The sequence below is a fragment of the Rattus norvegicus genome, chromosome 1 (assembly GCF_021556685.1).
Source record: "Rattus norvegicus strain SHRSP/BbbUtx chromosome 1, alternate assembly SHRSP_T2T, whole genome shotgun sequence".
NCBI classification, from domain to species: domain Eukaryota; kingdom Metazoa; phylum Chordata; class Mammalia; order Rodentia; family Muridae; genus Rattus; species Rattus norvegicus.
The window spans coordinates 234,546,670-234,574,007 of record NC_141534.1 but is presented as its reverse complement, the minus strand read 5'-3'; the positions used below and the strand labels follow the sequence as shown (position 1 = coordinate 234,574,007).

General features: G+C 45.4%; 1 protein-coding gene across 13 annotated transcripts in view; it reads left to right on the top strand.

The window, feature by feature from the left end:
• Tjp2 (tight junction protein 2) overlaps positions 1-27,338 on the top strand; it is a 127,918-nt gene that overhangs the window by 79,319 nt on the left and 21,261 nt on the right. For 11 of the 13 annotated variants that reach the window (XM_087574135.1, NM_053773.3, NM_001414504.1 and 8 more), the window contains 10 exon segments: positions 6,254-6,307; positions 10,534-10,658; positions 12,500-12,602; positions 13,509-14,127; positions 18,633-18,736; positions 19,846-19,999; positions 21,988-22,096; positions 22,203-22,336; positions 23,450-23,516; positions 24,093-24,243. In XM_087574135.1, coding sequence (XP_087430261.1) covers positions 6,263-6,307; positions 10,534-10,658; positions 12,500-12,602; positions 13,509-14,127; positions 18,633-18,736; positions 19,846-19,999; positions 21,988-22,096; positions 22,203-22,336; positions 23,450-23,516; positions 24,093-24,243 — 1,611 coding nt within the window. In that variant the 5' untranslated portion in view covers positions 6,254-6,262. 13 annotated transcript variants of the gene reach the window in all.

Below are 27,338 nucleotides of genomic sequence, written 5' to 3'. Positions count from 1 at the left end.
GCATAGCACATCCAGTGTTCTAGAACAAGCATCGTACCTCAGAATTATGGCTTTAAAGCTTACTTCTTTGAGCTGGAGAGATGGTTCAGCAATTAAGAGCACTGGCTGCTCTTCCGAAGGACCTGACTTCAGTTTCAAGCACCCACACACTGGCTAACAAAAGTATGTAACTTTGGTTCCAGAGGATCTTCTGCCCTCTTCTGGCCTCCATGGGCAACCCCCAGGAATACATTTGGTACACAGACATGCATGTAAACATTCTACGCGTGAAAATAAAATAAATCTAAAACACAAACAAAACCAAAATCCTCAGGCTTATAGTCTAGCTGTTACTTCAGGTTGTCTCCGTGACGTGGTCCAAATTTAGATAATGTCCCAGTCTCAGACAAACCAGGAGGTGCATTCTTAGCTTGCAGACAGCTCAGCCTGTTGACGTGACACTCAGTGTTGGCAGCAGGAGTTTCCTGGGACTGCCTAAGACCACACTTCTGAAAACCCGGCCTTGGGTTGCAAGCCTAGGCATCCTGGTGTTCGGAATTCAAAACTATACAAGAAACAGTGACCGAGCTCTTTGCCATTTATCTAAGTCTCTGGCAAGGTTGGGAGAGGCGAGGACTTTGCCGAGCAAGTTCTCCGTCCCTGAGGTGGTGCCCACCTGTACCAACTCTTGTAGTTATCACCAAGAACGTACAGTTCCTCTTTATGCCTGCTGATTGGTTGAGACCAGTATTTCTTCCAGCAGGTCAGTTTACCTGATAATTTCCTGCTCTTTTAGACTTCCGGGGCGGAGCGTGCCCGTGGATAAGTTTCTTCTCCGTTCCTTTCCGTAGCCTTGCTCCTGTTCACAGTCATTCCCTGTCCCCTGGGGTCCAGGAGTCCCTTGTACACTAAAGCCTGCTGAAGCTTGAATCCCTTATGTAAACAATGTGGTGTTCAGTGCGTGGAACACTACAGATCTTCTGTGTCCTTCTGGCTAGCTCGAGGTTCCTTACAACCCCTAATGTAGTAGAAATGCTACTCCCACAGTTATATTATTTAGGGAATCATCACCCAAAAAGGCTGTACGTGCTCAGTATGGACGGTTTTGTTTTGTCTTGCTTTTTTTTTTTTGTGCTGAGACAGAATCTCACCACAGGGTAATCGAGCCTCCCATTCCCACTGCCCCATCTTACCCATGTAAGGGTGGTCTTTTTGCTTTTTGTCTTTTGTGCATGCGTGTGTGTGTGTGTGTGTGTGTGTGTGTGTGTGTGTGTATGTGTGTGTCTTTAAAAGGTTATTTAATTTTCATTCATGTGCATGTCAGTCTGTGTATGCCACTTGTATTCACGGAGACCTCTGATTCCCTGAACTGGAATCCTATAGGCAGCTGTGGGAATGTGAGTTCTGGAAGTCAAATGGCAGGTCTCTGAACTACTGAATCACCTTTCTAGCGCCTAAGACTATTTTTAAATCCCACTCATAGGATTTGTGGATATGGAAGGCTAGCGGTACTTAATAAGTTATAACTAAATACCAGATGATTCTGCATGGCTGGAAGAAGTCCATACCCCAGTGCCGCCGTCCTCTTTGTGTGGGAGAAAGGCAGGAAAAGGCTGTTGGAGTGGTGTGGACCCAGACTGCTTTTCTTTTGGCCTCACAAGGAGAGCTTTTCAAAGCACTTGGCGTCCCCCGCTGTATGGATGTGTCACTGTGAGATGACAACAGGATTTGCTGGGAATGTGGGCTACTATTGTATCCGCCTTACGTAACCACGTGCAGTGGTGGAAATGGGTGAGCAGCCCAGAAGGTAGGCAGTGGCCAGCCCTGTCTCTGCGGAGCCATGAGGGCTGCTCAGGTCTTCCAGAGGATGTGGATCCAGGCAGTTAAAAAGTTGGAGAGATGGAAAGGCCATGTGAGTCCTTTTTACGCTTTCTCCTTTCTTTCCCCTGCTCTCTCTGCCGGAGGGGAACAAGCCCTTCACACAGTGGCACAGTGGTTCCTTTATCCTCGGATTTATTTGTGTCCTGGCAGCCTTCAGTAACAAATTGTGAGATTGCAGAATGTGGCTTGCAGTCAATGCTAGAACTCGAAATGCTCGTCTTATTTGGGGCAGACCTGGGCGAAATTGATAGCCGTTTACTGGATTTGCGAGTCAAAGATGCCTTTTCCAGTGTGTCAGCGATCGCTGTAGAGCTTGGCTTCTTGGGTACAGGTTAACACACCACTTGGTGTGCGTTAGAGAATTTTGTATTTGGGATCAAACACGTGACGTTATCCCATAGAAGCCTGTATCCCTCTGAGGGGGCTTCCACATTGCAGGAGCTTTCAGCACACAGGGTGGTGTGTGGTGTGGGTATTTGTTGCGTGGCTTGGACTGTGGGAAGTGTGTTCTTAACAAGCGGCTTGGTAGGAGTCTTTGTCCCTAGTGGTCTCTCTCACTGGGAGGCAGCAGTGTATGGACACAGAGTTTAAAAATCGGCTGTTCAGGGTCGCTACAGGTAGTCAAGACTTAGTTATCTGCCTGTGGTTGTTTCTAAATGTCTCCTTTTGTGTGCGTTGGGAGGCGGAGTGCATGTGTGTGTAAAAGGGGCTTGTGTGTGGAGTCCAGGGGTCTGTTTCTAGTGTGCATCCCCAGGAGCTGGTGTTTGAGACAGGGTCTCCAAGAGCCAGGAACTTGTCACGTCGGCTAGTCCTCCTGTCCTCTGCTTCCCTGTCCTAGGGATTACTGGGTGCTTTTTCCTCTGTTCTCGGGATTGAACTCAGGTCCTTATGCTTGTGCCGCAAACACCTTTACCAACCGAACCGTCTTCCCAGGCTTAAAGGACAGTTATCTGTCTGGTCAAGGTTTTCCCAAGAAAACGAGCTCTGCAGAAGGCATACAAATAACAGGCTGAGTAACTCCCTGCCCCAGTTCAGGGCCATTCTCAAAATAACCTATTCAAAGAGCTCCCTATTTGCACCGGGTCACATAGTTCTGAACTTTCCATGGCTTCTAGGAATGACTTGTTCTAATATGGGTGTGTGTGTGTGTGTGTGTGTGTGTGTGTGTGTGTGTGTGTGTGTGTGTGTGTGATATCATTAATGATCCTTCTATGGAAAGTCTAGTCATCAGAGAAAAATCATGGCACGTACATGGAAGTTGCCTTCTGGTAGAGGGAATCTTAACCCTGAAGTTGACTGGGTACCTGTGCCTGTCTGTGGAGTCCAGATCTTTTTGGAGATTGGAATTGCAGATCCTTCTGTGACTTCCCTGATCAAGATTATTTTTCTAATGAAGTTGATTTTAACCTTTAAAAATGGAGAGGTGCTGAGGTGTAAGACTCCCCAAACCCCCTGATCCTTGCCTTCATCTGTACCCATTCCTCTCGTCATCCTCTCTGTCCCTGTCCCTGTCCACTGCTCACACTGTGCCTACCTTCCTTCTCCCAGTAGAAGCTGTTATATGCCCCTTTCCCCTGTGGAATTGAAATTGTATTAAAATGTCTGGAACTGGGTACTGCCTTAGATGTTATGTCCTCAGCACTCAAATACCCCTTGGTGTCCCGTGTCCCCCGCCACTTCTACTCTTGGACTTAAGAAATGATTGGTATCTACAGAAATGCTCAAATATTGAACGTATGATGCGTTCTTCTATCCTCCCCAGATGTAAAACTCAGTCCCTCTTGTGTCCCACCTCTACCTCCCTCCCGGACCACTTCATCTTCAGTTTTGTCTGTTACAGTCTTGCGTTTTTTTCTTCCTTTGAGACAGATTCTCACTGTGTAGTCCCAGCGGTCTGAAACTCAACAGTTTCTGTCTCTGCCTCATGAGTGCCATGATTAAAGTCCTATGTTATCACGAGCAGCCTACTTTCATTTATTAAAATAGAAAAACAGGGCCGGGAGTCTAACTCAGGGTCACACATGCTGCATGCGTGCAAGACCTTGGGTTTGATCCCCAGCATGGCGAAAGAAAACAACAGCCCACCCTGACATAAAGAAATATCAAAACAAACACACACACACACAAATCAGTGGTTATGCTAAACAAACAGATGGGGCGGGGGATGCTCTGTCTTTTCTTCATTGGCCTCTCAGCTTACTGCATTGTGTAGATCCACAGGAGTTCTTAACTTCAGAACCCTGCCAACTCCACCTCCCCGCCCAGTCCCATGCACGCTGAGAGCCACGACTTTGCCTGTCCTCCTACACCTTCCAACCTTCGTATCTTTTTGACCCTAGATGTAATATAAATTGTAATTTTTTTTAATCTTTGCGAATTCTGATCTCCTGGAGCCAGATGGCCTGAGCCCTGGGAATGTCCCAGAATTGAGCACACTGGGAGCGGGAGGGAAGAGCAAGAGGCACAGACAGATACCTCTCAGTCTGAGTAATCAGTTGAGTCACCCAGCCAGCCGTTAGCTGTTGCATTTTCTGTGCAAACAGAATTGTGGCTTCCTAACCTGCTTCTAGAGGGAGTGGGTTACCTGGTCAAGTGTGTCAGTTGGCATCACCGTCTCTGTGAATAGGGAGGAACCCCAGAATATCTGGATATTTTTTTAGTACCTGTTCATCTATGATTATCAGTGCAGGATTAGCCTCCAGAAGCTTCTTACTCTCGACCTTGTGTGTGACATCTCCCAGCTTTCAGCCGTGTGCTGTGTTCAGAAGAGTCTCCTCGAATCTGTTTATGACTGCTGTCTGCAGCCGCGTATAATTTGCAGTTCTTTCCATTTTTAAAAATTATGTTTCAGATTTGTTTGCTTGGTTCTTCTGATGGTCGATTGATCTCCGATAACTATGCTTTCGATGAGGTCTTCTAATTTTTTTTTAAAAGATTTATTTATTCTATAAGTACACTTGTAGTTGTTTTCAAACACACCAGAAGAGGGCATCAGATCTCATTACAGATGGTTGTGAGCCACCATGTGGTTGCTGGGAATCGAACTCAGGACCTCTGGAAGAGCAGTCAGTGCTCTTAACCACTGAGCCATCTCTCCAACCCCTTCTAATTTCTTAAAACCTGAATTGTTTTATATACTTTTGGGTTGCTATTGCTGTTTCTAATACAGCCATTGATCCCATCGTTTGTTGCTTGTAACTTTCACTGTGTGTATATGAGTGTGTGCGTGAGCATACACATGCATGTGTGGTATGTACATGCATGTGTGGTATGTACATGGATGCCATGTGAACTGTGAACTCAGGTATCTTATATGTCTGAGTTCTATGAAGCCTCTGTTTAAACATGTCCCTTGGAGAGGAGCCTTGCATTTTCTATGTGGTGACATGATCAGTGCCATTTGACATGTTTTAGAGGATGTGCGGCCGCTTTCTGTAATAGGACTTGTTTCGAAACCTGGATTTCACAAACCTAATGATAGGAGTCCTCCAGTGTGATTTCCTCTAGTTATTTTCACATTATTTATGAACTGGGCCAGTGCCTGTGTAGTCCCTGAGTTTAAGTATTTTTCCTTCTACTGTGTCCCCTCTGACTGTGTGTTCCTTTAGGTGTTGTACTTTTCTCCCTGCATCTTCCTGCCTCCGTGCTTGCTGGCTTGTCTGTAACCGTGTGCTCTCTGGACATTTCTAGCTTTCTTAAGACTACATGCATTTAGTGGATCACTTAGTCTTAAAGTGGCAGCACTGTATTAAGGGCCTCCCTGGAGCATCTTTTGGAACTGTGTTAGCAGAGGAAGTCTCAGGGGTCTGTTGTGCACCAGCTAACAATGAGGAAAAGCCAGACGATCCCACAGTTCACTCAGTTTGACATCCTATTGATGACAAGACCAAGTGTTTCTTTAGTTTAAGATGTAAAAAAAAAAAGTGCCAAAAGGTCAGGAGAGAGAGAAATGGGAAGATATTTTTAAGTGCAATTAAAATTCTGTACCTTTTATTTAAGGTACATATGTGTTCAGGAATCCGTGATCATCATGGTACATGTATGGAGGTCAGAGGACAACTTTCAGGCATTGGTTCTTGCTGGCCCCCAAATAAGATGTTATTAGCACCTAACAATGGTGTTTCAGAGTGGTTGTAAAAACACTCAGAATTTCACACTTATTCTCTTTTTAGGGCTTCTCACTACATCTTTCATTTAATATCTTAGTAACAAGACTCACTTCCTAGAAGGTCTTATATGATTATAAGCAGTGTAAGATTTTGAGCAAATGTCTGCTCTTTTTAGCACACAGAAAGCGTGAGCTGGAGTCTTGTAGAAGCATATAGAGTTAACAGGTCTGTTTCTGGCATTGGGGTGTTCGGTGTTTACTCATGATGCCTTTGTTGTCTCTTAGGGCCCAGGCATGGAGGAGGTGATATGGGAACAGTACACTGTGACCCTGCAGAAGGTGAGTTCTGCATCTTCCGTGCATCGTCCACTTGGGCTTGGTGTCTCACACTTCATGGATCTTGCACACTTTTGCCTACAGAGTTTTGTTTTTAATACCTCTGAGGTGGGGAGGGCATCGTTGGAACTGGCTGGCAATGGTGCCTGAAAAATGACGCCTAAGGTTGTCCTCTGGGATCCACATGCACACCCATGGACCCTCCACACACACACACACACACACACACTATACATACAGCTTCCCTCCTACACACATGCACACACACATACAATGACATACAACTCTATCCCTATATACACATGCACACACAACCCTACCCCCTACACACTCACACACACACACACACGCACACACACGACACTCAACTCTACCCCTACACACACACAAATAACACGCAACTCTACTACTACTACTACTACTACTACTACTACTACTACACACACACACACACACACACACACACACACACACACACACGCAATGACACACAACTCCACCTCCTCTACACAAAAAGTTTCTGTTTACTTCTTACTTGGAATTGAAAATAGAATGCTACATATTTTTATTTTTGGAAAATCACCCCACAGATGTTACCTTTCATCTTTTTAGATGCTTTTTATTGATCCTTTGTAAATTTGATACATGCAGTCCTGTTCCACTCATCTCCCAGTCCCTCCACATCTGCCTCCTGCCCTTGCTGTCTCCCCACCTCCACCCCCCCCCCAAAAGAAAACAAATTTAAAATCTGGCTGTGGAAGCTGCGGCCTGTCAGAGTGTAACAGTAACAGAGTAACCCTCTGCCGGAACAGCTTTTCTTGCAGATGTTGGTTGTAGTGAGTCACTGGTCTGGTTTGAGGCCCCTGGCTTCTGCTACAGCCTCAATACTGGATCCTCACCAGGACTCCTCGCAGATAATCCTGTTGTTGTCCTATGCTGTGGAGATCCTGCAGCTTTGGTTCTGGGGAATCAGTTCCTTCATGAGCTCTGGAAGTTCATAGATGGGCTAGATATTGGGATGCACCAGCTTAAAGCCTGGTTCTGGGGCTGCCTGGGTGGTAGCTGAGTTGGTCACCCTGGCAACTCTCCCACGGTCATGCCAGTGGGGGCCAGCTCTACCACACTGCCCAGGCCGTACCCTCAGGGCTGGCCCACCTGAGCCCCCACCACCAGGATCAGTTCTGCTGTGCTGCCCAGGTAAATTGCCCCTCACTACCTGCTGTCCTGAGTCCTGCAGCCAGTGAGGGGTGGGGCCAGATCTGCACAGCTCTCAGATACCAACATGGCCCTCAGCGGCAGCCCAGACCAGGGATGTCCGATGGCGTTTGTGGTAACAGGCTCGCACTGTTGCAGGGCCACAGATGCAAACATGGCCTCAGGTGGCACCTTCAATTATTCACGTCACTACCCTCTACCCTCTAGTTCTGTCTCTTCACTGTGCACACACAGTTCTCTTCTGCCTCTCCACCACTCACTTGCTCATCTTCGTGGCACCAGGCGTCTGTTGTCTGGGGATGTCTCAGACATGCTGTTCCCCTCCAGTGCCTCATGGTGCCGGGTGGGAGGTGTCCCCAGATGTTCCCCTCCCAACCCCTTTTTGGTTTTTCAAGACAGAGAGTTTCTCTGTGTAACAGAGCCCTGCCTGGCTATCCTGGACTTGTTTGTTAACCGGGCTGGCCTCAAACTCACAGAGATCCACCTGCCTCTGCCTCTGCCTCTGCCTCTGCCTCTGCCTCTGCCTCTGCCTCTGCCTCTGCCTCTGCCTCTGCCTCTGCCTCTGCCCCTCTGCCCCTCTGCCCCTCTGCCCCTCTGCCCCTCTGCCCCTCTGCCCCAGATGTTACCCTTTTTGATTAAATGAGGAAATACATGCAGCTTCCTTCATTCCATAGATGCTGATATGTAATTGCTTCTTAATAAATACATGTTATTTTCAATTTTTTTCTATCCTGGTAATAATATGATAGGTATTACTAGCTTACTCTATGTGTCATTTTGATTGGACTGACGACTCTAGAACTGCACTCGTCATGCTCTCATCCCTGAACAAACTCATGCTCTCATACCTGCTAGCGTGCAAGCAAGTGCATGCGCACACGCACACACACCCATTCACACTCATGCACACACACTTGTGCACACATCTGCACACCCACATTGACCATATGTATACCACAGGCATGTGCACATGATCTCACACTCTAGACAAGCTTGCTTCTGCCCTCCCTCACAGACAGTCAGCTTGTGGTCTGCAGTCCTTATCTGAGCAAGCTGCCCCCATCCTGACAGCAAGCTGTGGGCATCGGTGTGCATTTTCTGGGCTCCACAGAGATCATCCTGCTCCAAAATCTTTCTTTTCTTTTCTTTTTTTTTTTTTTTTTTTGACCCAATTGGTAAGATATAATTGCCCACTTAAACATACAAAGCTCAGAACCATCCATCCCTTGAGAACATTAATAACAACCTGTAAATACACAGAGCAGAATCTTAACATCACCTGCCATCTTGTCCTGCCACGGCTTCTCCGCTCCAAATCTTTCTAAGTTCTGCCTCTTTGTAGAAAGGTGCTCAGTTCACCAAAGGGAGAGTTGATCCTTAGAACTTCATCACTGTATCAGTGTCCATGTGTCCAGGTTGGTCATCACAGATTCTTCTGCTGCAGTTTGCCCGTTTACCTTCAGACATCCTTCTCATTCTCATCTGTGCCCTGTTTACCAGAGATCACGTTTCCCTAGATGTGCTCCACAGATTGCAAGCATAAGGGATCCGAGGCTTGCTTTAGAAGATGGAGCCGCTTCATTCTAAAAGCGGGTCCCCGGTGCTGGTAAATTTGAAAGCCATGTAGGGACAACTGGCTGGTTTGTGATTGGAAGCAGTCTGAACCTTGGGCCCCCCTCTAACTTGTCCTTGGATAAAGATTTTCTATTACTCTGAGTGTAGTTTTGTTTCATCAACCTTGATGTGGGATTATAGTGTCATTGGTCCGTGTTGTGTAGTTCAGCCTTTTAAAGACTGAAGTAAGATTATGAATTTCCTAGGTTCACTCGTATGCATTGCTAAATCAATGGTGGATCATTAAACTTTATTTCCCGTCTTGTTTGAACACTGGGAAACATTTAATGCTTTGCTCTTTCAGGATCACAATACTAGCTTTTTACTTATTTATCTTACTGAATGTTTGATTCATGTATGTACTTTTGTACTCTCGTGCCACAGCACTTTGTGAGGTCCGAGGGTGTGTGGCCATGATTTATTCTTACCATGTGGGTCTCAGGGATTGAGCTTGGGTTCTCAGACATGGCTGCAAGCTCCTTCGTCCACTGAAGGATCTTCCCACTGAGCCCCATGGCCCCATCACCCACATCACCAGCTTTCTGTTTAGGTTTCATTTTCAAAGTCAACTTAGTCCTTTTCACTCTAAATTAAAACTGCAACTGCTGTCCCTTCTAACTTGAATTTAAAGATATGCCATAGGGCTGTTTCTTGTTTTTTGACCAAGGGACTCATGTAGACCCGGCCAGACAGCCATACGCCATGTAATCATGGGTAGTCTTGGGTTCCTGATTCTGTTTCCTCCGCCTCCCAAGTACTGGAATTACAGGCACAGGCACATTCCGCTAAAGATAGACTTTAAGAATACATTTTCACGGGCTGGAGAGATGGCAGTTAAGAGCACCCAACTACTCTTCCAGAGGTCATGAGTTCAATTCCCAGCAACCACATGGTGGCTCACAACCATCTGTAAAGAGATCTGATGCCCTCTTCTGGTGTATCTGAAGACAGCTACAGTGTACTTATATATAATAAATGAATAAATCTTTAAAAAAAAAGAATACATTTTCACACAGAATCAAGTTTTGTGGAAGTTGTTCCAGCTCTGATCAAATGATGCCTTGAATGGGTCTACCTGGCATCTACAGTATATCGCTGTTTAGACAATAGACAGCCTTCGTTCCCCTGCCTTTTGTGATTACATCAGCCTGGGCTGCCAGTCTTTTCCCTTAGATAAGCGGTTTTCCGTTAGGAACCTGTCAGCCGACCACAGCGTGTGGTGGCTTTGTTTTGTTTTTCATTTGTTGCCGGAAGCCCATCTGCTCCTGGGCCGTCTCTGGTTATGGATTTGACCTTTGCTTTATTGAGTGCTTGTAATAAATCCTGAAAGCCACTTATGGAAGGATTGTTTCATACTGTCTTGTTTATTTTTTTTTCTTTTTTCTAATTCCAATGAACAGGATTCCAAAAGAGGATTTGGAATCGCAGTGTCAGGAGGCAGAGACAACCCCCACTTTGAAAATGGGGAGACGTCAATCGTCATTTCAGATGTACTCCCAGGTGGACCCGCTGATGGCTTGCTTCAGTAAGTGTCCCCACTCCCCTCCCCCTACAGCCAGCCCTGATAGGGGGGTGTTCTGATGGTTGTGCTCATTTATGTCAAGTCTTTGAGCGAGAATTAGGGTCGCAGCTAATGCATTATGCTTTAACAGTCCCCGAACTTTGGGGAGCATCCAAGCTTAGAGGGAAGAAAGAAATCTTGTGTGTGGAACTCCCCACCTCCCATAGGAAGGTAGTGGGAATGATCACTTACGGTGGGCTTTAGAACGCCGTGAATGTTCTCTGTCCCCTTCTTTCCTCCCTCCTTCTCTCCTTTACTTTGTTGACATTGTCTGTGGCCCAGGCTGGTCTCTTAATCTCCCACATGGATGGCTTTGAATTCTAGTTCTTCTGCCCCATGTCCTGGTTTTACAGACCTACACCACCACGCACAGTTTATGCAGTGCTGGGAACCATCTCTGAGTGTGTTGCTTATGTTACCATAACAAAACACTGGAGGAAATAACTTAAGAGAAGTACTTATTTATTTTGGCTCTCCTTCTCAGAGGGTTTAGTCTGTCGTGGTAAGGAGAACGTGCTAGAACAGAACAGCTGGCATGGTGGCTGGAACCAGACCGCAGAAAGACAGAGACAATACCTGCCCTTCCTGTCTTTCTCCTTTATTTCCTCAAAACAGGATGGGGTTACCCACATTCAGGGTGGGTTAAGCACCCCTTCATTCTCTTGAAAACGTCCCTATACACTAAGAGTGAGCTTTACTAAACTTCTGGGTGTTTTTCAATCCACCCAAGTTAACAGAATTGACTACCTCAGTTCCCATAATTCTCAGTGTCTGTCAAGGGTTTTTATATATGTCTTAGTATATATTGTTTTAGAATTTAATGAAGATGGTTAGGAGTGTACGTCAGTAGGTAGAGTACTTAGCATGTATAAGGCCTTGGGTTAATCTTTAGCAGAATCCCCACAAATAAAAACCTAATATCCTCCCCCAAACAGATTTTAATAGGAAATTCACGATAGTTAAATCAACTTATCCAACTGTCAGCCTGAAGAGATAACCCACCTTTAAAGATGAATTCTGAATCCTATCAGGAAAGAATTTACTGGTAACTCTGAGCCTACATCAGCCAGATCATTCAAAAGTTGAATTTGTGTGAGATTTTAAAAACTGCTGTGTTCCTATCCTATTTTTTGGTAGTCTTATCAAAGTTAGTCTTTTATTTAGAGTACTATAAAATTTTAAGATATCATTGGATGAGCCTAAATAATAGGATTCTGTGGTTTTTAAGGTTTCTTTGAGAATCTTGAAGCAAAGAAGCCGGGTCTGATTGGACACATTTGCAGTCCATATATTCAGGAGATGGGGTCAGACACAGAATGATCAGTCGGTTACAGCCATGGCTGGCAAGACAGTGAATTAAAAGCCAGCTTGACCTACTTGAGACCCTTTCTGTAAAATAGTAAAAGAATCTGAGGCAAGCCTTTGATCTCTTTCCCTGCTAACAGCACAGAGATGGATGCCTGCCTATTTTGGGGCTTACAAGAGGGCCTTTTGCAGCACACAGGACTGTCACTGAAGTCCTGTTGCTGTCCAGGCCGCGTCATGCTTTCTGGGGTGACTCCGTGGTGTGGGTAGAACAGGCCTTTTACACAAACATGGTGGTTCTTAATAAACATCCAGAAGCGGAGGAATGCATGGCTTCCGGTTTCTTACCTCTGAAGAACTCAGACCAAGCTGGCCTGACTTGTGAGCGTTGCACCCCTTAAGAAGTTTCTTGGGTTCATTCACTGCTGCTTTTCACTCTCCAGGGTTCAAGATGACTGATGCTTGTTTTTTTTTTTTTTTTTTTTTTTTTTTGTTCACAGAGAAAATGACAGGGTGGTCATGGTCAATGGCACCCCCATGGAGGATGTGCTCCATTCATTTGCCGTTCAGCAGCTTAGGAAAAGTGGGAAGATCGCAGCCATTGTAAGTCCTGGGCTGGCATTCAGTGCAGTCTATGCATGCAAGCCAATATCCTTACACATACATTGTTAATAAATTTTTAAAAAGTCTTCAGAAAGTTTAACTCTAGAACATTTGTTTTCTGTGCCCAAAGAAAGCGGCAGTTTGCTTCTGAGCATGTGGACAGAATTAGCTGACCTGGGGCCAGCGTGCTTCTCGAAGCATTGATGATTTTCTTGGCTGGTGTCACCGATGGGGTGAAGCAGTGTCCAAGCCGCCCTCTGGAGGAGGGCTGCAAGCATCCTACCTAATGACTACTGCACTCGTCTCCTAAGAGTAGGGCCGTCCCGACAACAAATCTTAGAATACCAGGAGCTGTACAGGACCATCTCATGCCCACTCCGTACCTCAGCATGGCTTGGACATGTCTTCCCAGGTCCGAGTGTGCAGGGTCTTTGTTAGTCCAGAGTGGTACCCCCCACTCCCTCCTGTAACACGTTCAGGAATGTCAACAATTATATACAGAGTATCCCGTTTCCTGGCAGTTCATTTGACATTCACGGACTGACCAGAGCCTTTGGGGTTTTGCTTACTGGGTCAGAAGTAGATTTGGAGGTGTGCAAAAGCACTATATTCACAGCTGCAGTCGTTTTTTTCTCTTACTCTAACGTAAGTGAGGTTTATTCTCCTTGGGTCTGGACAGGGGCTTGGAGGATTGACAGGGATACAGATGTTTAAGGAATGTAGAGGGGTTTTTTTTTTTTTTTTGTCTTGTTTGTTCTGTTTTTGTATGAACCTCTCACCCCCCCTAGCCGCCCCCCCACCCCCACTGAGACTGGGGAGGAAAAGTTTTATTAAAACTGGAACCAGGCCCACTGCTCTCCCAGGCGTCTTTGTACCGTTCTGCATCATCTCCTCTTGTCTGACCAGGTGGTCAAGAGGCCTCGGAAGGTTCAGGTGGCCCCGCTGCAGGGCAGCCCCCCTCTCAGTCATGATGACCGAGGTTTTGAGATGATGGATGAATTTGATGGCAGAAGTTTCCGCAGCGGCTACAGTGAGAGGAGCCGGCACAGCAGCCACGATATGCTCAGCCACAGCTGGGAGGACAGCAGGGAGAGGGGGCGTCCCCATCAGCGCGCACAGAGCCGGGAGCGGGAGCGCAGCCGTGGCCGGAGCCTGGAACGTGGCCTGGACCATGAAGACTACGGGCGCAGCCATGAGCGCAGCCGCGGCCGGAGCCTGGAGCGCGGTCTAGACCGCGACTTTGTGTCCCGGGACTACAGCCGTGGACGGAGCATCGACAGGGACTACGACCGAGACTATGAGCGCTCCTATCACCAAGCCTATGAGCCTGACTACGAAGGCCGCTACAGCCCATCTTATGACCGCAGAGCCCATCCAGAGACCCGCTATGAACGGAGCCGCAGCCGAGAACACCTACGGTCCCGAAGCCCCACCCCCGAGTCTAGGTCCCGGCAGGAACACAAGGGCCAGCATGATCCCGACAGGCCCATCGGGGTCCTTCTGACCAAAAGCAAAGCAAACGAAGGTAGGTGCACATGATGTGGGGATGCAAGCCGTACCTGCAGCATCCTGGCGCTTGCCTGGCACCTACCAGTGTTCAGTATCAACCTGAACTGAACTGGCCATGGGCTTGTATATAAGAGAGTCAGAGATGCAGAAGGGTTCATTGATCTGGATGCCTTGTCAGTGGCAAAGCCAGGTGTTAAGAGACTTCTCCTCCACACTTGTCTGTAAATATAACTTTTATTTGCCCGGGTGATTTTGCTTACTGCCTTCGTCTGTTAGCCTAGGCCTGGAAGCTTCTAGCCTCTGTACAATCTAATCTAGGCCTAGAATGTTTTCAGCCTCTTGGGATTTACTGCTGAATAAGCTTACCCTTTCTAGTTCTTTCTGAACTCTGGCTGGCTGGTTCAACTCAGCTGTTCTGACTCAAACTCCTCCCCAACCTGACTGATTTAATCTGGCTTCTCTTAAGTTTCTTACCGAATGGCTCTGCTTGACCTCCTACTAACTTTGGCAATCTGTTGTAATCTTCTGGCTCCTTCTCATTCTCTGGCTCATTCTGTCTTTGCCTGTGTCCAGCGCGCTCTCTCTCTCTCTCTCTCTCTCTCTCTCTCTCTCTCTCTCTCTCTTTCTCTCTCTGCACCCTGTCTTTGTAAACCGCTTCTAGTAAAACTGCCTTTCTTTTTCCTCTCTCTGCACTGCCCCATAAGTAGCTTCCCTTTCCTTTCTTTCTTCTCTCTTTTCATGAGAGTTGGGCATATACTATTCTATCAAATTTTCTCTGATTCGTCACTTTGTCAGCCTCTCAATTAGACATGACTTTCCAACATGGGTGCTCACCCTTAGCTGGTCTGAAGCCAGGAGATGAGCAGGAGTTGAGCCATTTCCAACCTTGGGCCTTGTCTTCCTACTTTTCAGTTTTCTTATAAAACCATTGCCTCACTGACTCTATTACTAATCAAAGAAGAAATAGGTGAAAGACCTCTAACAATACAAAGTGAAAGGTTCACGTTAGCTTGGAATTTGCATTCTGTAGTGGATTTTAGATGAAAAGAGTCTGTTTCCTAAGTTTTCCTACTTAAATAACTGGAGTGATGTAAGTCAGTAATGGAAACCAGGAGCATGAGGTGGGGGTGGGAATAAGCTGAGATCGCTGAGGAGAGGAGCATCCCGGCTAGCAACTTTGGGGACATGAAGATCTCACCAAATCTTTATAGCTATCAGTGAGGAGATGGCTCTTTGCGGTCCCCAAGCCAGATCCAGATCAAAAGGTGGGGTCCAGACAAGTTTTGGGGGAGAGCATCTGGCAGGAGACCTCCTTCCAAGAAGTCTGACGCATTCTGAGGGACATTGCTTTTGAAACCTTTCCTCCTCATTTCCTGTTCCTCCTGCGCTGAGTCTTTTCTGTCCTTCTGCTGTAGGAACAACCATATCATGCATCACAGAGACACCTTGTATGAGTCAGGGCTCTCTAAAGGAACAGAAACGATAGAATGAGCTTGTGTCATGTGTGTGTGTGTGTGTGTATACACGTGTATGGAAAGGGATTCATTAATGTGGTTACAGCCTGTGTCCTCCTAGGCTTGACAATGACAGTCTCATGAAAGTCACAGAAAGGCCAAGCATCCGGTACTTGTACAGTCCGTGAGACTGGATGTCTTATCTCTGCAGTCACAATCTGGTGCCTGCTAGACTCTGGGAGGTGTTTAGTCTACATTGGAATCTGGCGGTAGCAACCGTGAGCCTGCCAGGGGAAGTGAGGACAAGCAGACACAAAGCCAAGGCTTCCTTCTTCCATGTTTTATGATGTGAGGTGCTACTGGAAGATATAACAGGTTTAGGCTGTCTTTTTACCTCAGACAGTACGATGAAGAGAATTCCTCACTAGCCTGACTAGCAGCTTGGGTTTTAGTTGACTGCAGATATAGTCGAGTTGACATGCAAGATGAGCTACCTTATGCCTACCTATAAAAAGCTTAAACAGAAATCTCACGGAATATTACTTACTCTTCAATGTACTGAGAGTTTCCATTGCAATGGAAATTTAAAATACTGTTAGAAACTCATTAAATCAATTCAAGGCCCATTAATGAATTGTGATGCATAATTTAAGGAGACACCGTTGGGCTAGAGAGATGACTCGGTGCTTAAGAGTGCTCAGTGTTCTTCCGGACGGTCAGAGTTCGGTTCCCAGCACCCACGTTAGGCAGTTTACTGTTGTCTATTACTCCAAGGGATCTGATGCCATTTTCTGGCCTGGACAGGCACCCCCTCCCCCTCAGCACCCCGCTACAGAAGAGGGAGTGAGAAAGCAAAGCTTCAAATAAAATAAAAGGAAGGGATTATCCTATGACATTGCCCAGGTCCTGTCTGGTCTTGGTTAAAGTACAGAAATAAAGGACTTATGTTCCTTTCCCGATGGGCCGTTTTTCTTTTTAACTATTTTGTTCTCCAAATTGGAAACCAATAAACAATGTTTGGTGGTGATGAAGATCAAACCCAGGGCCTAGTGTATGCCAGACAAGTGCTCCTGCTTGATTTCACTTTAACCACCACCACCAAACACCCCTCCCATAATTCTATTCACTTATGTTTAGGTGTGTGGCTGTTTGTTTTGTTTGAATGTATAAAAGTACACCTGGAGTGGTGGATATCACTGAGCCACCACGTAGGTGCTGGGACTCGTAGGTGCTGGGACTCGAACCTGAGCCCTCTGGAAGAACAGTCAGTGTTCTTACCCTTTGAGCCATCAAAGCTATTCCACTGAAAAGATCTATTGTTATTTATAATTTTGTTGATGAGGAGGGCCATGTGGACTACAATGGAGCTTGAGGGACAACCCTGAGAGTCTGTTCTTGCCTTCCATTCTGTGGGTTCAGGGATTAAACTCACTTTAGGTTTGACAGTAACCACCTTTATTCACTGAGCTATTTCACTGGCCCCAATTTTACCTTTTCTTTTTTGAAGATATATTTATTTTTATCTTATGTATGAATGTTTTGCGTGTGTGTGCGCATGTGTGTGTGTGTGTGTGTGTGTGTGCGCGCGCGCGCGCCTGGTGCCTGAGGAGGTCAGAAGGGACATCATATTCCCTGGAACAGCAGTTACAGATGGCTGTGAGCCACCACACGGGTGCTAGAAACTGAGCTGGGTCCTCTAAGAGAGTATCAAGTACTCTTCACTGCCCAGCCTTCCTTCCAGTCCAGAAGTCCACTTTTGTGATCATTAATTCATGTATTTATTTACTTTACATCCCCAAATCCACACCTCCCCCCTTCATGATTCCATTTAAAAAAAATTGCTACCTTTTGTTATTGTTACTCAATAATTTAGCTATTTGTGGGTAAGTTATATGAAAGTGGTTCCATGGAAATGAATCTTGTAAGAAACGTAGTAATAGTCAGGAACGGCTGTAGATTAAGAATGAACACTGCCAGTTCCTGTCAGCAGGTTCCTCGATGTGTCTCAGAGCTTATTAACTGATTTTTTGTTTAAATTTTAGAAGTGTTATACAGATCCGAGTGAACCCGTTTGCAGACACTCCTATGTATGCTACAATGGGAGCATTAAGCTCTTAGGAGGATAAGTGAAATGTTGCTATGTAAGAAAAGTTAATCAGATTTGTCTCAGCCCTCTGTGCACTCTCTAACGTCCATAGGAGAGGTGCTATAGCCCCAGGAGAGTGGGAAATGTGCCTCACTTCTTTCTAGTTGTTGTCTGTGGTGCTAAAGATAAATCTAGAGCCTCCCAAATGCCAGATGCTCACCGTCCCACTGAGGACCATAGCAGCTAAGTACTTTTTATCTTTTTATCAAATGCTAACAAGTTTCCTAAAATTGACTATTTAAAACGACTACTTTTGTAACCATAAGAAGGAGCTTTCTCTATGTAGTAAAAATTTTTTGAAGAAAATGACTTTTGTAAGTCTGCAGTTTTCAGTCAGAACATTAGTAGTAATAACTTAAAACCTGAATGTGTTTGCTCTCAAGCTCGCTTGACTGTGAGGGCTTTCAAAGTCAATACAGTTCACCCTTAAAATCTGCCTTTTTACAGCTTAATAAATAAAATCAGAATAGTGTATAGAAGACCTTTGCAATATTAAAATATGTGTATTCCTTCTAACCACAGCGTTTTTCTTTTGAGAACCATTCAAAGTGCTCCCGACTCTCCCTGCCAGGGTGTTGGCCTTGCCTCAGCTTAAACCCTGGGCAGTGTGAACTGTCATGGAGACATACTGTGTCCACAGCCTCATGTGGGCAACCTTAGGGTCAGCATGATTTCCTATTAAGATGGGTGGAACAGACTGTTGTTACCAGCCTTTTATTTGAAATGTGGTCATTTTACAAGAGGCATCCACATAGCCTCTGCCTAGCTCGACCAGTTAACATTTTGCAACATTGTCTCTTTTAATCCTCCCGTGTTTGTTGGTTGGTTTTTTTTTGTTTTTTGTTTTGTTGTTTGTTTGTTTTTTGTTTTTTTTTAAGTTTTTTGAGTTGAGAATTTGTGTGTTCCCTTGTTTGTCTCTAGAGTACGGGCTCCGGCTGGGAAGTCAGATCTTCATTAAGGAAATGACCAGAACAGGACTGGCAACAAAAGATGGCAACCTTCATGAGGGGGACATAATTCTCAAGGTAAGACCTGGACAGGGAACAGTGTGTGCCTGATGTGTTCCTAGTCTACACCCCGACATCTGCATACCAGGTCAGAATCTCTTAGCCTCAGGAGCAAGGTGGTGACGGGAGGAGCAGTTCAATGAGGTGATCTTTGTCATAAGCACAAAAGTAAACTGAGATATAAACAGGACACACACACACACACACACACACACACACACACACACACACACACACATGGGCCAGCCTGTTCCCCACCACTTATGAGCCCTGCTCCCTCTGTAGCCCCTGTCCCCTAAAAATAATTTAAACACACACACACACACACACACACACACACACACACACACACACACACACACGGGCCAGCCTGTTCCCCACCACTTATGAGCCCTGCTCCCTCTGTAGCCCCTGTCCCCTAAAAATAATTTAAAAAGGAAACAATTTAAAAAACAAGTCTTGGGATCTGTACTAATTTAGTAACAAAGGAAAAGCCTCGAGGAACACGTTCCCTTGGTCCTGTTGCTTTAAAGTTGAAGTTCCCGTTCATCTACCAAGGAAAGTCTGAGAGCCATTGATCTACGATTGCTGAATGTGTTTGATTTTTGTGTGTGTGTGTTTGGGTTTTTTGTTTGTTTGTTTTATTTTGTTTTTGTTTTGTTTTGTTTTTTGAGACAGGTTTTCTCTCTGTAGCCCTGTTTACCTCGGAACTCACTTCGCAGATCAGGCTGGCTTGGAACTCAGAGAGCCACTTGCTTCTGCCTCCCAAGCCCTGGAATCAAAGGCGTGCGCCACCACCAGCCGCCTGTGTTTGATAGTTTTTTTTTAAAAACCTCTCCAATCAGGAAGCCTGTTCCAGCAGTCAACCAAGCTGTAGGCTTGAACTTGGTTGTTAAATAGATTATCAGAGTCACCTAAATATTACTCTGACTCCTTCATGCCTGTTCTGGACATGTGTGGTTGTATGTAATTTGAAGGATAATTCACATTCATTAAATTATCCTGAAGTCTGGTCTGAGTGTCTTCTCGACTTCTTTCCAGTCTATAAAGGGAAAGTAAGAGTTTTGAACTTAGCCGTGAGAGGTTGTCTTTCATACGATTAACACTGCCATTCTTCATACACGCAGATCAATGGAACTGTTACTGAGAACATGTCTTTAACCGATGCTCGGAAGTTAATAGAAAAGTCTCGAGGAAAACTGCAGCTGGTGGTGTTGAGAGACAGCAAGCAGACCCTCATCAACATCCCATCTCTGAATGACAGCGACTCGGAAGTGGAGGGTAAGAAGGAGCCTGTGTGCTGGGCTGGGGGTCAGGAGGCTGGGTGTCAGGAGGGTGTCCCCAGGGGCAAGAAAGCCCTCCTTCAAACTTTGATCCAAAAGAGAAGTATTCCTGATCTTTGTTTGTTTACTAAAGCATCTTTTGAAATTAATTTCTAAGAGGAAATTCTTACCACACGTAATTAGGCCACGGAGAACAAAACTTACTGTCAGAAACAAAGCATTCATGACTAGCCGATGAGGACGGATACCACTTACATACTTGCTCTGTGCTTAGAACGATACCAGTAAAGTATAGAGTTTTGTGAGTCTTTAAAAATGACAGAAGCCAAGCCCAGAAGAGCCTCTAATTCCTCTCTCAGCCGGCAGAGTCAAGGCCAGACTGTCTACCTAGCAAGTTTCAGGCTTTAAAAATAATGGCTGTGCCCACACCTGTGCTCATGGCTGTGTCTTCACGAGGCCTTTCTTTATCTCAACGCTATTGCTTAAAATCTGTGTTAAAAATCTCTTAATAAATTCCAACTCGGCGTAAGGTGAAAAATAAGGCAGTGTTCTGACCTTTAGAAGGTATATGCAGAGCGTAGACTACTGAACAGTCAATCAGAGTGGCTCCGAAGGATAGAGTTGTTCCTTACTAATGTATGTCCCTGTCCCCGATTGTTACTGTTTGGTTGGTTTTTAAACTGAGGTAAACACATTTGTCCCAGCTCCATATGTTCTTTCAAGGGAAGGAATCAACTGCCCTTTCGTTCTGATAAACACTTACTGTTGAACTATAGGGACCAGCACTAATAACAGAAGAAATGGCTGTGAGAGCAGGCGTGGTTGTGTTCAAATTGCAGATTTAGGATTACTGCCTTACCGTCACAGGGTGTTTTAGAAAAATAACACAGTAAAGGCATGTCAAAGGGTCACCAGACTCCCTCACGTGCCTCTCCTCAAAGCCATGCTAACTAGAGGATGGGCTCTCGTAATACTTTCAGACTGGGGAGATAGCTCAGGAGAGGGCTTCCATCCTGTGTACAAGTTCCCGAGGTGTGGCTCCATCCCAGGCCACACAGTTGGCTTTCTCGCTGCTCTCTTGTTTAGCCTACTGGGTGAAAACAGCCTGGGGGTGGGGGTGGGAGTGGCAAGATGGCTCAGCAGGCCAAGGCACTTCCCTAAGATTGGTGCTATGCACCAACGTGCCTCGTTTTTTGGACACTAATTTCCTTTCTGGTCTATCAGACATCGGATCAGCTGGTCTGGTCTGTGAGGAAGGCAAAGCGATCATAGCACCTCACTGTGGTAGTGTCTCGTTCATTTTCTTACCGTTTTTCATCATGCGGTCCTCCATACAGCATCAGTGTTAGGGAGTTTGATTCCAACAAGATCTCTACATGAAACCATGTAGAATACACGTTAAATGTAAGGAGCACAGGTCTGTTTGTCAAGAGCTGTTTCTATAGTCTCAGATACAGGCAGTGATGAGTTGAAAATATGGGGGCATGGGGGTGGAGGAAGTCCAGAAAGTTTAGGTTTCTTTTTCTTACTCTATCAACAGTACAGTGTAACCACAGTTGATATGGCATTTGTAATATGTTATGTATATAGATAAAACATGCAGAAGAATATGGATAAGGCTACATGCTCTCATTTAACATTTTATATGAAGGACTTCATCATCTGCCGAGTTTGGTTGGAGAAATGGCTCTGGAACCAATTTCTACAGTAGTAACAGAGGGACACCTCTTTGTAGCTGGATCATGGCCTCTTTAAAACAGCTTTAAAAGCTAGTGGGCTAAAAGAAGTGTACAGTTCAGAATTTGACTGTCTCTTCATTCAGTAATGTCTCTCTCTGAAAATTAGGAAGCTCCCCCCCCAACCCCCTTAGTAAAAGAAAAACTGCTAAGCTGATAGCCTTCTCTCATGCTTCCGACTCTTAGAGACTAGTGTAATTTTGGTACGTATGTATTTCACTGAATTGGACTTTCCTTATTTTGAAACCAGATATCTCGGAAATCGAGTCCAACCGATCTTTTTCTCCAGAGGAGAGGCGCCAGCAGTATTCTGATCAGGAGTATCATTCCTCCACTGAGAAGCTGAAGGAGAGGCCAAGGTAAGGTGGCGGGTGGGCTCCGTTTCCGTTAGTCACTGGTGCGTGCACTTGGGTGTGTAACACGACTGTGTTATCTGCTGAGACATGATCATGGTGTATGCTTCAGCTCAAGAGAGGAGACCTCAGGCAGAATGTCCAGGATGGGTGCCACACCCACGCCGTTCAAGTCCACGGGGGACATCACAGCTGCAGGTGTCACAGAGGCCAACAAGGAGCCCAGGTCCCAGGAGGAATCCCCAGGTGAGGTGTTCAGGTCATTCTTTTGTATGTGTATGTTACACACGAGCTGGTTCATGCTTCCAGCACAGATCCACTGATTGGGAGAATTGAGTTCAGAAATATGTGCTTGATGTTCTAGAATGTGACTGATAAAAAAAAAAAAAAACAGCAACATTATTTAAAACATAATTTGTCCAGCAGAGGAGGCCCTCTTGATTTTTCTCTTAATGTGGGAGGTAAAATCTGTCCTATTATATGATCAGAATGGGTCACATTCTGACACATTTGAATGTCTCCTCTTACCCTCTATCCATGTGATTATCATCATAACTCTAGGTACATAAATATTTATATGTGGGGAAAACATAATATTTTCTAGCTATAAAGAACACTTCTTTGTGCATGTGCACCTTGTGTTAGGGCGTTTCTTTTCTCTGACTTTGAGGAACTGTGATAACTGTTAATGCCCTAAAGTTAAGCTTCATCTATAAGTCTTTCTTCCCTCCCTTCCTCCTTGCCTCCCTCCTTCCCTCCCTCCTTCCCTCCCTTCATCCCTCCCTCCTTCCCTTCTTCCCTCCCTTCACCCCTCTCTCTCTCCCTCCTTCCCTCCCTCATTCCCTCCCTCCCTCCCTCCCTCTCTCTTTCTCCAGAAGTAAAAATGAAGACAATTTAAGAAAGGAGTGGGCTCGGGAGCAGGGAAAGCTGTGATTTATTAGATGGGGTGATACAGTGTAGCACCACAGTAAGTGGTTACACTTAAAACCTGTGGATTTTGCTATCTTTATAATTAAAAAAACAAGCTCAGGGTCTGGATGATGAAGATTTGTGTCTCGATTTGTTGTGATTTATGTTCATGGTATGGGGATTGAATCCACACTGTGCTCCATGTGAGGCAGAGCTGTACACTTAGGCTACACATTCAGCCACACCAGACTTTCTTAAAACCCCCAGTGCTTGGTGATCGGAGAGAATTCAAGGTTTCACAGCCCTCTGTAACTCTAGTTCCAGGGGATCTGATGCCCTCTTCTGGCCTCTACAAGCACTAGGTACCCACATGGTGAGTTTGTGTGTGTGGAAAAAAAAAAAAATCTCTCATGCATACAATAAAAACAAATAAAATCTTTAAATCCACAGTTCCTCAACCCAGAACAGCATCAAGAGTCTTTCTTCGTCCTAGTCCCGAAGATGAAGCAATATATGGGTATGTCCCTCCAAACTCTGGGATTGGGCGAACTTTACGGCTTTGGTGTCTGTTCACTTACCCACCAACTACTTGTCCTGAGTATTTTCTGAATATTTGCATCACTCAGATGTAGAAAGGTGGAGCAGCTCCAGTAGACACTGTAGGGGTGTGATGGTCCCAGCATGGTGGGGAGGGAGAAGGGGCCATGTTGAATGATGTCTAGATTGGTAGTTGTTGGATTAGGCCTGGCTTCCTTGCATCTGAACTGTTTTCACTTGACTAAACTTGTGGTGGAATGCATTTGGGAGGGCATCCAGAATGCTGAAATCAATTCCTAATTACGTTCTCTCTCATCTAAGATGAGTTAATGTGGTAGACTTGGTATTTTGTTCTGTTCTGGGCTGGTAGACATTTCCCATTGCTGTCCCAGGGAGATTAAATTATAGAACAGATAGGAAAAATGAGAGGGAACTTCTGTAGACCGTGAAGTCATTCCTGAGCTAGAAAATAGTTAAGTCTTTAAGCTCTTGATGGGAATCCTCCATTTTAAATAGTACATTTTGTCTTTTCTTTCTTAAACCAAACCTGCTTCAGCCCTAACACCAAAATGGTGAAGTTCAAGAAGGGAGACAGCGTGGGCCTCCGGTTGGCTGGTGGAAATGATGTTGGCATATTTGTGGCTGGCATTCAGGAGGGCACCTCTGCAGAGCAGGAGGGCCTACAAGAAGGGGACCAGATTCTGAAGGTAAGGAAGCCTGCCCTCTAGCAGTCGCCCGGCAAGGTGCTTTGATGGATGTTTTTCAGTATAGGGGTTTTTCTTTATTTTTCTGGATTGCACACACACAGAGACTTTGGTGGAAAATCCAAAAGGCATTAGCTGGGGGTCTGGTAAGCATTTCTTTGTCCAAAGCAGAGGGCAGAAGAAGTTGCAGCAGCATCCAGACACCTCAAGGCACAAAACAAGGGCGTGCCCTCTGCACTCTGCTGATGCAGTCCAGAGTGGGAGGTGTTAGGCCTTGCTCACGACCATTGCTAAGCTTTCCAGTGGAATTCTGGGTCTTTCTTTGGTTCCCGGAAGGGCTCAAGAAGACTAACTGAGGGAACCTTGAGGTAACACATGATCCCAGGGCATCTTTCCACCCCTTCTACTTCCCATGTTCCTGATGAAAATCTCCAATGCGGGCACACACTAATTTGTACTCGGCGAGTGTACAGATGAAGAGAAAGCATGGTTTCGGCTACTGGGAAGCCAAAGGTTTAGAGCCGTGCTCATTAAAATTGGAGAATTCACCCAGAGTCTCAGACACCCAATTTCTGTCTAAAGCATTGTTAAAGACAAGGAGAATTGCTTCCATCGTCAGAACTTTTCTACAAAGTTTTTCCACCCCCCACCCCCATCACCATGGTGACCAGAGAGATGTTGGTGAGCACTGACTTCCCCTGCAGTAGTCCTTGGTAGAGGTCAGGCAACAGGTAGCCTTGATCGTCACTGAAGCTCGACTACACATGGTCTCTTTTTCGGTAAAAGCCTGAGAAAGATTGAGCTCCCAAGCCGGGCAGAGAGGCAGCTGCAGCACTGTGAGCCCGAGCTGATACCGAATCCTCCTGAATCCTCCCGAGGCTCCCAGCACACACAGCCCCGCCCTGCACACCTCGCTCAGATACTGAAAAGCGATATCTGACTGTTGGGAAGGACTGCACAGTCTGACCTTGAAGTACAAGAGCTCTGGCCTCCTGTTCCTCGCTCCCTGGTTAGCCTGAGGACGTGAAGGGGGCTGTGTGCAGCCTGGCCACTTTCTTTTGTTGGTGGGTTTTTTAGAATGCCCCTGCCTTTTGTAGGCAAGGCCTGACATGTATAATATGCTGCTGTGCTATGGCTGAACCCAGCGGGATCTTACAGATAACAGAAATAGGATTGCTTTTGTTTTTAGTTATTTTTTTTCCCCCTGCTTGGTTTAACTGCCTCTTTGTTATTTATATGGTGTGGCTGGTATGTCTCTTTCAAAATCTGTTATGGAATGGAAAAGACAGAAAAGAAAACCAGACACATTTTCGGGAGTGGTTGTGGTTGTCTTGTGAATTTTAAAACTACACCTATTTGTGGTATGTGAGGGGTGGAGTGGGGGAGCGAGAGAAACACATGCATGTGGACCTAAGAGGAGGACAACTTGTGGGAGTCTCTCCTTCCACCACATGGATCTTAGGGATCAAATCAGGGCATCAGGTTTGGTGGCAAGGGCCTTAACACATTAAGCCAAATCACTGGCCCTAGAGTTTTAAAATGTAGCTTGCAAAGTGTGTTTTAATTTTGAAAATTGTAGCTTTGCTTCCAACAGAAGGTAAGAAATGGAAGCCTTATGTGTGCCCTTTTATGTTTAAATAAACAGATAAATATGAGTAGTTACAATGTGCATAAAAAGCATTCATAGATACAGATGAAGCTGTGCAAATGGCACACGAAAGGGCTAGACAGCAGAGTTCTGTGACCTCTGTTTGGGGACAGAGGCAAGAATAACAGCATGTTACATAGTAACATTGTTTCAAAGAGGAGCTGATTGCCTTTGCAGATCACTCTCCTCTAGCCTTTATTTTCTGCTCCCTCTTCCTCATTCTGGGAGGGAATCTTGTATAGATGTTCTGTTTAGAGCTGAGTGCTCCCCACTCTTCAGAGCTGAGTGCTCCCCACCTTCAGAGCTGAGTGCTCCAGTCTTCCGAGCTGAGTATCCATACTCTTCAGAGCTGAGAGCTCCATACTCTTCAGAGCTGAGAGCTCCATACTCTTCAGAGCTGAGTGCTCCAGTCTTCAGAGCTGAGTGCTCCATACTCTTCAGAGCTGAGTGCTCCCCACCTTCAGAGCTAAGTGCTCCACACTCTTCTGGGCTCAGAGCTTGGTGCTCCACACTCTTTAGAGTTCAGTGTGACACACTCCGTTATTTTCTATATGTTGACAAGTTATGGGTCTTTTAATTAATCATTGACTGTATAAAGAAACCTTCCGAGTCAGGTGTGGTGGTGCATGTCTTTTATACTAGCACTCCAGGAGTCAGAGACAGGAGAGATCTCTGAGTTCAAATCTAGCCTGGTCTACAAATCCAGTTACAGGACAGCTAGGACTGCATAGAGAATGTTGTTTAGGAAAAAGAAAAAAAAGAAGAAAAAAAGGAACTTTTCCATTCAATATTAAGTGGTACACTAATCTATAGGCTTAGTGGTCAGTTTATGACTATTTCCACTTAGTAAAATTTAGTACTGAGTTCTTCCTAGGGCCCATGACAGAGCCAGCCGTAGGCTTTTAGCCTAGTTAACAGTATCAGATTGGGTTCTAAATCCAACCAGAGGTCGGTTACTGCCCTATCACTTGTGCCATTTTCTGCCAGTGGGCCTGTTTTGCCAGCTAGTTGTTATTGTAAGGTTCAGGGCTGTTTAAGGCTTGATGTCTTTTCTCCACTGGTAGCATACAGTGGACCTCCAGCACTATGGAAACTTATAGCTGATGGGTAATGAATCTTCCAGCTCAGTACATGGTTGATTTCCCCGCATCCTATGACTTGTATATGTTCCGTCTGCAGTAGTAGGATCTTACTGTCATGTTACTATGCATTAAAGACCAAAAATCTTCTAAAACTAGTTAAATATATTCAGACAGGTATCTCAGCACAAAATAAGCGTGCAAAAATTGCTAGCCTTTTGAATACCAACAGCAAACATAACCAAAAGGAAACAAAGGAAACAACCCCATTTACCATGGCCTGAAGAAAAAAAAAATCTTGGGATGAATCTAACTAAAGAAGGTAAAGACTTGTACAGTGAAAAATTTAATATATCAAAGAAAGAATATTG